This window comes from Rhinoderma darwinii, chromosome 1, assembly GCF_050947455.1.
Source record: "Rhinoderma darwinii isolate aRhiDar2 chromosome 1, aRhiDar2.hap1, whole genome shotgun sequence".
Lineage (NCBI taxonomy): Eukaryota > Metazoa > Chordata > Amphibia > Anura > Rhinodermatidae > Rhinoderma > Rhinoderma darwinii.
In genome coordinates, this window is record NC_134687.1 from 120,795,973 (window position 1) to 120,809,169 (window position 13,197).

A 13,197-nucleotide genomic window follows, 5' to 3' on the forward strand; every position below is an offset into this window, starting at 1 on the left:
GGCATTTAACTAGTTAAACGGCCAGTAACAGCGCAATGACCGTGAGGCTGGGTTCACACGAGCACATTAACGTCCGTAATGGACGGACGTATTTCGGCCGGAAGTCCCGGACCGAACTCAGTGCAGGGAGCCGGGCTCCTAGCATCATAGTTATGTACGATGCTAGGAGTCCCTGCCTCTCCGTGGAACTACTGTCCCGTACTGAAAACATGATTACAGTACGGGACAGTTGTCCTGCAGAGAGGCAGGGACTCCTAGCATCGTACATAACTATGATGCTAGGAGCCCGGCTCCCTGCACTGAGTTCGGTCCGGGACTTCCGGCCGAAATACGTCCGTCCATTACGGACGTTAATGTGCTCGTGTGAACCCAGCCTTAGAGCAACGTGTCAGCTGTAAAATACAGCTGACAACTGCAGTGTACTCCATGATGTGCCGACACATCATGGGTCGGAAAGGGGTTAAGTAAGAAGCTGCGTCTTATCGTCTGAAAAATATGGTGTGTGTATATATATATATATATTGTGACAGGACCAGGGGGAAAGTAGTGGACGGAGCGTACATCTCACCCAGGTTCCTGTCATATACATTTTAAAGCAGTCAGGGAATTGAGCTATAAGGAAAATGTGTTTTCCTTGCTCAAGGGTTTTCTGGAAAGCCTGTGTATAAGGGCCTGGTTGTTGGAATAGGGGGAGTTGGGAGGGTTCCTATTCCACTAGCCACTTCAGGTATTGCATTGTGGCTAATTACCTGCACAGCTGAGGGGTGCTTTAAAACAGAGGCAGAGTTCTCAGTCTCTCTCGCTGCTCCTGGGAATGCTGGATGTGAGTAAAGCAACTGTGGTGGTGTTTGGGAGTTGGAGCTCTAGGCTCAGCTCTTGGTAGTTAGGAACTGCATGTTTAGTTAGTGGCCAGACCAGCCTAGGATTTACTTTTTATTAATTTGTTTTCTGCTACGGCTTTTTTACCTAATATAACTGGCCAGTAGTACCACACTGTGACTGGACTGAAGTCTGTTCCTACTGTGCCAAAAGTGCCTGTCTACCCCAGGAGACTGTGATCCAGAGGGCTGCCCCCTTACAATATATATATATATATATATATATATACCTGCTTGCTATGAGTGGGAAGCTATTGAAAAAGTGTCACTTGATTTCATCATGTGACTGCAAGATTTATGAAAAGCAAAGGATGAGATTTACAGTACCCATGAGAAAGGTTCGAGCAAGTGACAACAGATTGATCGTAAAGCATCTTTTTGCCTCCATTTCCATTGAATTACAATGAGTCCATCAGATAACCGATAACAAGTTACATATAAAAGCGATTATTTAGCAAAATCATGAACTATAATTTGTTTTTCTATATAAGTGGTGGTGGTACACTTTAATCAGCATTTGCAGAACTTTACATAAATTTAGGTAAACAGTCAACACATTTACCTGGAGGAGGACCACCAAACTTGCGCTGTCCATTCTCCTGTACTAAATTGTATCCAGTCTCTTCCATTAATGCAAGCAAAGCCGCTTCATTCTGAGTCCCAATGTTAGATTTGCCGCATTCATTCAGAATATCTGAACATTCTTCATGGATGGCTGCAAAGTCATCTAGGAAAGTATAAAACTGTTAATATACCGAAAAAGTACTGTATTTTTCGGACTATAAGACGCACCTGACCATAAGACTCACCCAGGTTTTAGACAACAGAAAATAGGGAAAAAATGATTTGTTAAATAATTTATTCTGTTTCACCACATTCTGAGAGCCGACTTTTTTTAATATATTTTTCTTCGATTGAGCAGTGTGAGGGCTTATTTTTTGCGGAACGAGCTGTAGTTTTATTGGCATAATTTTTTGGTACATGCAATTTATTTTTAGTTTTTTTGATCACTTTTTTTCTTTATTTCATATTTTAAGCACTAAGATGACCCAAAAATTATTTTGATGTTTTAATTTTTTAAACTCACCGTGCGAGTTAAATCTTTTACGGACGCAGCGATACCAAACTATTTTATTTTTTTACATTGTGCTTGGGGAACAATGGGAAAAAAAAAATTTTTTTTTTTTTTTTACACTCCTGAAAATGTATCAACATTTATTTTTTTAATTTACACTTTATTAGTTCCCCTAGGGGACTTTAACCAGCGGCTACTTGGTTACATGTGGAGTACGTTGTTTCCCTAACTCCCATAGTAGTGAATGGCAGTTACGGAAGCAGCGTAGAATGCGAGCTACGCTGTTTCCGTAACTACTGTTCAGTTCTATGGGAGTTACGGAAACAGCGTAGCTCTGTGAGTTACGCTGTTTCAGTAACTTCACATGCAATCAAGTGGCCGGGAGAGCACAGAAAGCTAGAACGGAGTTTAGGGGGCCCTGTTCTAGAGATAGATGCAGGACCCGCACCTATCTGACATATCCTGAGAATATGTCATAAATGTCCTTCATAGAAAAAACCCCTATAAATGCCACGGTCGCTATTGACCACGGCATTTAACTAGTTAAAGGGGTTTGCCATAAAACACATTTATCCCCTGTCCACAGGATAGGGGCTACATGTGAGATCGCTGGGGGACCGACCGCTGGGACCCCCAGAGATAAGGAGAACAGGGGACCGAAAGTCATCCAAATCGCTACATGAGAAGCCTGGACTTACGGGTTCTGTGTCCGGCTTATCTGTTCCGCAGCTCCACAGAGATCAATGGGGAGCCGCTAGTGCATGCGCAGAAGAATCCCATTGATCTCTATGAAGCTGCCGGACACAGAACGCGGAAGTCACAGCTTCTCATGCAGCGCTCCTGGTAACTTTCGTTCCCCGTTCTCCTTATCGTTCACACATGTATCCCCTATCCTGTGGATAGGGGATACATGTGTTTTATGGTACAAGCCCTTTAAACTGCCAGGAACAGTGAACATGCTGTTCCTGGCCGTCAGAGCAGTGTGTCAGAAGCTGACACCTGCAGTGTATGGAGCGGGCTCAGCGTGTGAGCCCGCTCCATACATCACCCACCTCCAGCTCCATGATGTGCCGGCTCGTCATGGGTCGGGAAGGGGTTAAGTAATGAAGCGGTCATGGCGATGCCGGGTCCCTTTTCTGCGGACTATAAGACGCAGGGACTTTTTAGCAAGATTTATCCTTGCTAAAAACTGCTTCTTATAGTCCGAAAAATACGGTACATGTAGCTAAGCAACCTCACAAACTGAGTTAAGCTGGCCATATACATCAGAAAAAAGACAGCAAACCCGCCTCTTTCCAAGTTGTCTGTGGCTTATTCCCCAATCCCATAGAAAAAAAGACATGTTCAGCCGAGCGTGCCTAAGGCTGGGTTCACACTACCTATTTTCAGACGTAAACGAGGCGTATTATGCCTCGTTTTACGTCTGAAAATAGGGCTACAATACGTCGGCAAACATCTGCCCATTCATTTGAATGGGTTTGCCGACGTACTGTGCCGTCAACCTGTCATTTTACGCGTCGTCGTTTGACAGCTGTCAAACGACGACGACGCGTAAAAATACAGCCTCGTCAAAAGAAGTGCAGGACACTTCTTTCAGACGTAATTTGAGCCGTTCATTGAACTCAATGAAGAGCAGCTCAAAATTTACGGCTGTCAGAGAAGCCTCGCAAAATGCGAGGAGCATTTATGACTGAAACGAGGCAGCTGTTTTCTCCTGAAAACAGTCTGTCTTTTCAGACGTAAATGCCTGCTATCGTGTGCACATACCCTAACTGTTCACTCTGAATTTACTGCTAAGCCTGTCTCGAGTCAAGTTGGACTATCAGCTCACTAAGGGATCAGGTTACAGCTGCCGTAGAAGTCTATGGAGAGGGGAGGAGGAGGAGGACTAGCAGAGTAAAACAGAGGCATAGAGACAAACAGAGATGCTGCAGCAGCTTCTAGTAAGTGTTCTATCTCTCCCAAGTGCTGGATTAACAGCTACACTGCTCATTATTGCCATGTAATTTCCTCCCTGTTGCGGATATAGGATAATTCAAAAAGAATGGTGCAAAATTATAGCCTCAGTATTCATAACCGAGAGAACATAACACTAATTTAATAACATGAAAAGACACACTATCTATCCAAGTTTTATCTATACACTGCAAATGTTCAAAGTGATTTCCATTGGTAACACGGCAGTCCAATTCTGTCCAGAAAAGTGCCAGCATATCCTCGGATATGGACTCCACTGTTTCAGTGATGCGTTGTCTCAGGTTGTTCAGATCTTGTGGCTGGGGGGACAGATACACTGAGTCCTTGATGTAGCCCCACAGAAAAGTCGCAGGGTGTTAGATCTGGCGATTAGTGGAGGCCAGCACAACATTGGGGAATCGTTGTTTCCGTGGCAGCCGATCCAAGGTGCTTTTTCTTCCTTCTATGTCGCCATCTTAGGTCACACTATGTAAGCACATTTACAATTTGGCTCTTGAAAATGAAAGTTGTGCTGTGATTGGCTGCTATGGGCTTTTTTTTGCTTTGCAGTTTTGCTTTGATTTTCAGTCTCTGGGTGTTTACAGTATCACTGATTTTTACTTTAACTACAGGCCTTTACTTTTTCACCTTCCCTTTTGAATCATTGTATGTATGTATGTATGTATGTATGTGTGTGTCAGATAGGGATAGGGAAGCAGGATGTTCTCTTTATGTTTGCAAAGCATGGGAGACACCCACTAGCTCAGGTAAGACTGAGAATTAGATATTGAGATTACACGGGGGGAAAACTGCTAAAAATGCAGAATACAAAAAGTTATATGATGGTCAGAAATAGTGTTATTCCTCATGTACACACATATAATAGCTTATTCTGAAGTCACCTGAAAGGTTAGGTACACTTTAAGAAAAATAGAAGAAACATATTTCTCAATCACAAGCTACCAAAAAGAATTACAATCTAAGGCCTCATTTACACGAGCGTGTGCGTTTTGCGCACGCAAAAAAACGCGGCTTTTGCATGCGCAAAAGGCACTTAACAGCTGCGTGTGTCATCAGTGTATGATGTGCGGCTGCGTGATTTTCGCGCAGCCGCCATCATGACACTCCGTTTGGATGTTTGTAAACAGAAAAGCACTTGGTGCTTTTCTGTTTACATTGAGTTTGACAGCTGTTGCGCGAACCACGCAGTTCGCACGGAAGTGCTTCCGTGCGGCATGCCTGGTTTTCACGCACCCATTGACTTCAAAGCGTGCGTGATGCGCACAAAGATAGGACATGTCGTGAGTTTTACGCAACGCACTCGCGCTGCGCAAAATTCACGCACTGTCTGCAATGCCCCATAGACTAATACAGATGCTTACAACACGCGTGAAAAGCACGCACGTATATTACGCTCGTGTAAATGATGCTTAACAATGGGTAAGAACATCTGTTCACACAATCATTCAACTAGCCGCAAAAAAAATAATTAACGTGAATGACATAAGTCCTTGAAACGACAAAAATATCTGGCTCATTAGCCCTCTATAGTGCCCATCAATATATAGAGCAGCCTTTTTAGTGCCTATCAGTATATATATATATGAGCCCCTTTTAGGGTCCACCAGAAGCATTTACTACCCACCATTTAGTGCCGCTATAGTGTCCACCAGCACCCTTTGCTGCCCACCGTTTAGTGATGCTATAGTGTCCACCACCACCCTGTACTGCCCACCCTTTAGTGTCCAACAGCATGAAAAAAAAACAAAATAAAAAGTTTTTAGAAGTTTAGGATAGTTTAGTAATTCAGTAGCCATTTTGTGTGCTACTTTTGCACGTCAGTTACCTTGTCAGGGTTCTACTTTTGTCTTCATAAAAAAAAAAAAAAAGACAAAAAAGAAAACTAATACTAATTCAGGAATATACTTTTGCACATCAGGGTTAGTGCAGCGTTGTTATATACCCAGAATGTCTCATCTATTTAGCGTGGAGGAGGCATATAACATTTTATGTTCCAATACTGAAAGCGCCAGTGAGGATGAATCAGAGTTTTTGTTATCCTCCTCCACGGATGACGAGGAACCCCCTCAGAAATGAAGCAGGGCTAGTGATACGAATGACCCCAGCACAAGTGACCCCATATGGCTACTGCCTACCTCCTACACACCTGAGTTTACCTCTGCTCCAAATATAAGATTAAATATAACTGGCTTTCAAGAAATTTATTATTTTAACCCCTTCCCGACATTTGACGTATCCATACACCAAAGTGGGGTAGGGGAAGTATGGAACGGGCTCACGGAGTGAACTCGCTCCATACGATGCCGGTGTCGGCTGTTTGTTACAGCCGACACTTGAGCGTAACTAGCGGCATTGCGCTGGAACGCGATCCCGCTTGTTTAACTCGTTAAATTTTGCGGTCATTAGCGACCGCAGAATTTAAATCGTTAGAAAGAGGGGGCGACCCCCTCTAAAAGCCCATCGCGCTCCCCACAAACCAATCGCGTGGGGGGGGGGTAATGGTTGCAATCAACTGGCTGGGGGCCTAATGAAGGCCGGTCTTAATAGATGCCTGTCAGAATCACGATATACTGCAATTCATTAGTATTTTTAGTATATCGTGCAAGCGATCTAATGATCCCTGGTTAAAGTCCCCTAGGGGGAATAATAAAAAAAGTAAAATAAAGCATAAAAAAAAGGAAAAAAATAAACAAACATAATTGGTCGCCGCGTCCGTAAAAGTCTGAACTATTACAATGTATCATTATTTAACCCGCAAGGGTGAACGCCGTATAAAAAAAAAATTTAAACGCCAGAATCTCCTTTTTTTTTTTTTGGTCACCTAATCTCCCACAAAAAATGAAATAAAAAGTGATCAAACCGTCGCATGTACACTAAAAATGTATTATTCAAAATTACAGCTTATCCCGCAAAAATAAAGCACTCATAACACTTAATCGATGGAAAAATAAAAAGTTATTGCTCTCGGAATTTGGCGACACAAAATAAATTTTCTTTTTTACACTTAGGTTTTTACTTGTAAAAGTAGTAAAATATAGAAAAAACTATATATATTTGGTATCGCCGTCATCGTATTGACCCACAGAATAAAGTTGGGGCCTGTTCACATCACCGTTCGCTTTCCGTTCCGGGGTTCCGTCGGGTGACCCCCGCAACGGAAAGTGAAACCACAGCTTCCGTTTCAGTCACCATTGATAATCAATAGCATAGTCGACTCCGCTATTGATTCTGTTGGAAAACCGGAAACCTGCCGGAATGGTGACTGAAACGGAAGCTGTGGTTTCACTTTCCGTTGCGGGGTTCAATCATTGACGAATCATTAATACTTTTCAAGGTAAGGCTTCATTTCCATCAATATTTGCCAAACAAGAGAGTCAAAGCGCTCTCAGCGTGAAACGGTTGTTGGCATCCTTCACATCATCATTGACCGAGATCTGTTCAAATAAATCCTTTCTATTGCCACTGCGGTGAGTGCCTCGTATATTTCTCCTGTTCATCATCAAGTTTTGCATACGTGCTTTATTTCTTATCGATGAGCATCCTGCTGGCAATAATCCTGACAGCTGTATCCCATGTGTTTTGAGCCACACTACTTGCACATGTGAGTCTATGTTTTGCCCTGTACTTGGAGCCGTGCCAACCCTCTTTTTTTTTTTTTTTCCCTTGAATCAGATAAAAATATATAAACCTGCAGAGAGACAGTCTGGATACACACACTTCTTTCGTTTGTACGAGGGCAAAGACACACAGATAAGTCCCTCAGAGTACCCCCCCCCCCCCCAGTTCTTGGCACAAGTGGTAAAATAGTGTTGGGCCTACTGCCTCTTCTGATGTCGAAGGGGTACCACCTATACCTCGATAACTACTATACAAGTGTTCCGCTTTTTAAGTGCCTTGTTGAAAGGAAAACACTGGCCTGTGGCACTGCTTGCAGGAATTTAAATATCTTCCAAAGTCTGTTTCTTGCTGAAAAACTGGCAGTTGGCGAAACCAGGGCACGATACGATCAAAATGTGCTCCTGGTAAAATTCAGGGACCAAAAAATAGGTCCTCATGCTCTCCTCAATCCATGTCTACACCACAAACCCAGTTTCAGTACGTGGAGCAAACACTACGGTTTCAGAGCCTATATGCATACAGGCCTACAACAGACATATGGGAGGCGTGTATTTGGGAGATTAATTAGTGAAGCCATACTGTGCCTTGCGAAAGACACGTATTGTAGAAAAAACGGTCAGTGTACTTTATTCAAATGGCCCTCCTCAATTATTTTTATTTTGTAGCAAAGTGCTGGCAATCGTTCTAGGTTCCTGGAGTACCTTGAAAAAATTTTTTTTTAGAGACCAAGAGGAAGGAGCGAGAAGCAGGGCTTTGAAGGGAACCTGTCACCAGCATTTCACCTGTTAAACCAGCAATACCAGGTGGTAGTGGGTGAAAAATCATTTCCATTTCTATATAACCTATAATTGTCTTAGTCGGTTCTGTAACTTTAGTATTCAGTTTTTTAGTGTTCCCGCACCGTATGCTAATGAGCACAAAAGAGTCAAATGTTCGTTTGAAGAGTAAGGCTGGGTTCACACGACCATGTTACGTCCGTAATGTACGGAACGTATTTCGGCCGGAAGACCCGGACCGAACACACTGCAGGGGGCCGGGCTCCTAGCATCATAGTGATGTACGATGCTAGGAGTCCCTGCCTCTGCGTGGAACTACTTTCCCGTACTGTAATCATGATTACAGTACGGGACAGTTGTCCTGCAGCGAGGCAGGGACTCCTAGCATCGTACATCACTATGATGCTAGGAGCCCGGCCCCCTGCACTGTGTTCGGTCCGGGTCTTCCAGCCGAAATACGTTCCGTCCATTACGGACGTAACATGGTCGTGTGAACCCAGCCTTATATGTTCATTCCTCAAGTCTTTCCGAGTTTGCCCCGCCTCCTTACCTTTGACAGCTCCTCGCCACACAAAAGCCTGAGCTTGCGCATTGATGTCCTCTTCTGGGGTGTGCGTACAATGGGACACCGGTTTATTACGATAAAAGGCGAAAAATGTTTGCAGACCGTTATTTACAGTCGGAGGAGGAGTTTAGGACAGGGGATAACGGCAATGAACTTTTGATAGCAGCGGCCAGTGAGGGATAAGTAAATTTCAATAGGTGAAATGCTGGTGACAGGTTCCCTTTAAGAAGTGAGGCGAGTAGAATTGTCCCCGGCCGGAAAAAAAGAGCCATCCACAAAAGCGAGGTCGCGTATGCTCGAAGAGGGGTATCTGAAAGGATACGATATATCAGGGGTCAGCAACTTTTAGCACTCCAGCTGTTAAACTAGGACACCCAGCATGCCCTGAAAGCCAAAGGCTTTATTATTCCAGCTAAAGGCTGTTAAGGCATGCTGGGAATTGTAGTTTCACAACAGCTGGGGTACCGAAGGCTGCTGACCCCTGCGACATATCAATGCAGCACTTGCACCTCCAAAGCAGGGCCTTGCCTGAAAGAACGTTTCAGAATTTACCATTTGTCACTGGTTACTAGTTTTATTTATGCCTTTTTCAGGATGTGCATATAAATTTCATCTTAAATTTGAAGTCACCTTCATTTAAAATTGCCCACTTGTGCACTAATTGGATATAAAAAAACAAAAACATTATACCCCTAGATGAATACCACCATGGTAACCCAAAGTCACCCAAGCAAAAACTAAGCCTTTAACCCCTTAATACCGAAGGTGTTTTAAACCTTAGTGACCAGAGCAATTTTCGCAGTTTTGCTATTCACAGATGTAACGCAGTATAACTCTGTATGTGTTTTATGTATCGATGTGAATTTTGCACGGTTTTCTTGGGACATGTAGTGCTTCCTTTTTGTGGTATATATGTATAGGTAACATTTTTGTTACTTTTTTTTTTATAGCTGTGGAAAGGCAAAAAAAAAAGACATTTTTGATTTTTCATCATTTAAAATGTAACAGTTTGAAAATAAAGTAATTGTATCATACAAATGTATTGAAATATATTTTTTCATTTATCCTGAACATAAGGACACCTGACTTGGAGGCGTAGTGTATTTTTATTTTTTTTGACCAGAAATATAGTATAAAACACAAGTGCCCCTTTTTTCAATTGCGCACTAAAATGTCTTAATTTAGTTTTTTACACCATGGTAGTAATGTATGGGTAATGGACTTGAAGTCCAATAAATAATGGTAAAAAAAACATTATGTTTTACAAACTAGACATTCTAAAGTCTATTTCTAGCGGTTCAATTTCCGTTTTAACCCTTCACACTCTTTACAGAATTTGTCCAAACTTGGGCCAAAAAAATGTAAATTGCTTTTTTTTTTTTTTACAGAAGTGTCACTTTTCTTAAGCCATTTCGAAACACCATATGACATATTGGTAAAAGTGACACCTTTCCACATTCTGCTACTTCTCCCGTGTACGGCGATACCAAATATGCATGTCTAATCTATTATACGGACCCGTTATAGGGCATATCATAGGAGTCAATTTTGGCTTTTGGAGGCCTTTTTACGCCATGAGCTGATTTTAGGGAACCACGCTGTATTTGCCGTGGTACTGCAGGTCATTTTGACAAGTATAAATGTCCTGCTAATATTCATCTAGGGGTAAAGTGAGTACTTTTAATAGGTGGAAAGAAATAAAAATAGTTTTTCCCAGAAAATACAGTATTGCTGCATTTTTACAGTGAAGAATTATTCAATAAGCAACCCTCCCTTTCGGTTCTGCCTACAAAAACCGTGTGAAAGTAAATGAGTTAATAATGTGCGTAATATCACGGTCTTTGCCTTCATAGATTCTAAAGGCAGATGTGTAGCCTGTACCGCTCTCACAGAGCTTGTAGATTTTAACCCCATATTTTGCTCTCTTTGAGGGGATGTACTGGCGGAATGAGAGCCTGCCTTTGTAACTCATCAGCGATTCATCCACCGCTAGGTTTTTTTCGGGGTTGTACATCAGAATAAATAACTCCTCCAAAATTTTTATCAGGGGCCTTATTTTATACAGGCGGACACGGCCTGGATCACTACGGGGGGGGGGACGGTGATTGTCGTTAAAATGAAGGAAGCGCATTAGCACCTCATACCTGCTTCTGGTCATAACGGCTGGAAAAACAGGTGTGGCATGTGTAGGGCTTGTTGCCCAATATGACCGGATTGAGGGCTTTTTCACTAACCCCATGTTGAGGATGAGCCCCAAAAATGTTTAAGTTCGCCAATATTTGTGGGGTGCCACTGATTTGCATAGGAGGACATTGGCTTTTCAGCAAAGAATTGGCGAGCATACAGATTGGTTTGGTTGACAACCAGCTCCAATAGTTCATCTGTAATGAATATTTTTTTTAAATCGAGGGCTGTAAAATTCTCCACATTAATATTTATCCCTGGTGTGGCAATAAATTCTGGGATATTAGGGAAAAATGACTCTGTGGGTACCCACTCAATATATCCTGGGGGAATAGAGCGGGCCGTGTTTTGTGGTACTTCTGCGACATGCCCTGTGCTTGTGGACTCTGCAGCGACACTTGAATTGCAGAAAGCGTATCACTGTCGTCGCTGTCACTGGTAGACAACATTTCTACCTCGGACGCGGTTTCTGGATCGCTTTCATCAGTCAGAAATTAACATGGCGTATGCCTCTTCCACCGTGGACCTTTTATGGGCCATTGTAATTACACACACATACGACAAAGACTGTAACCAGACGCACACACCGACAAATGTATTATTTTTTCTTTACTTTTTTTTTTTCACAGACAAAAATACACAGACGTCACAAAAGCACGCTCCACAAAAAACTGATGTCGAACAAACACGTAGACTATAAAAAAAAATTTTTTACATATATATATTTTTTTTTTGCACAAATAAAATACACAGACATCACACATGTACGCCACACAAAAACCCTAGGCTAAACCTAGGCTAACTCTAGAATAACCCTAAGGGCACGTTCACACGTGGCGGAATTGCTGTGGAATTCTGCTGTGGACAGTCCGCAGTGGAATTCTCCAGCGGCCGTTTTTTAGATTTGTTTCAATACATTTTTAGGCAAGTTAGTTCAGACGTTGCGGAAAACTCCACTGCGGACCATAGGCTGCGGTGCAGAATTTTCCCTCCACAGCATGCACTGACTGTGGCGGAGAAGAAGCAGAATTTCACTGCGGATTTCAGCCTTTGCAATGCAACAACTGAAATCTGTGGCAAGTCCGCTGTGTTTTCTGCAACGTCTTTTTTTTGCCTGTCAAATATGCAAATGTTGGTGCAGATTCGTTGCGTAATTGCCCCAAATCTGCACCAACATTTGCAGCGGAAAAACTCTGCCACGTGTGAACCTGCCCTAAGGATAACCCTAGCCTAGGTACACAATTGAAGTTTATATATTAGATTTATTGTAACTTTGTGTCACAGTAAAATGCTTTCTCTGTCTCTTCTCATACAGAGAGTGTGAGAAGAGACAGGTAGGAGAAACACTGTGAATGGTTCTCACAGTGATCACATGAACGGAAACCACTGTTATTGGTCTCCGATCATCACTCTGAAGCCAAGGCAGTTGCTAACAGCCTTGGTTTCAGAGGCAGATCACCCGATGACCGGGAAAACCGCTCCGATGCGGCTCCCTCCCAAACCACTCAGATGCGGCACTTGCTATTGAGTGCTGTATCTGAGGGGTTAAAACTGATCGGAGACCACTGCCAGTGGTCTCCGATCGTTGCCCTGAAGCCCGAGGCTGTTACTAACAGCCCGGTCTTCAGGAGATCCCAGAGAAAACCGCTCCGATGCGGCCCCCTCCCTCGCAAACCACTCAGATGCGGTACTTGCTATTCAGCACCGCATCTGAGGGGTTAAAAATGATTGGAGACCACTGCTAGTGGTCTCCAATCGTTGCCCTGAATCCCGAGGCTTCAAGAGATCCTGGCACGATGGCAGAAAAGTTCTTCTGAAGTGCCGACGTGAAAAGCCGACACTTCAGAAGAACTACCCTAAACGACCGACGTAAAAACACTACGCCGGTCGTTAAGGGGTTAAGAGTCTCATGGCACACCTTCAATTCTGGGCCCCACCGTGTGCCTGTACAATAAGAAAAAAAAGGTCACGTGATATCAATGAACACCGGAAAAAAGGCTGAATTAATTGTGAGGTGCTTTTTTTTTTTTTTTTTTTTTTTTTTTTCCCCCCATTGGTGCTTGATACATCCCCAAAATGTTTCATCAAACTCACAAGTCCCTAAAATATTTTTGTTTTCTACCA

The 13,197-nt window shown here is 43.0% G+C and overlaps 1 protein-coding gene across 1 annotated transcript in view; it reads right to left on the reverse strand.

The window, feature by feature from the left end:
• RBM46 (RNA binding motif protein 46) overlaps positions 1 to 13,197 on the reverse strand; it is a 43,127-nt gene that overhangs the window by 23,641 nt on the left and 6,289 nt on the right. Inside the window, exon 2 of the mRNA XM_075860322.1 lies at positions 1,441 to 1,605. Within this exon, the coding sequence (XP_075716437.1) occupies positions 1,441 to 1,605 (165 nt within the window). The remainder of the gene's footprint in view (positions 1 to 1,440; positions 1,606 to 13,197) is intronic.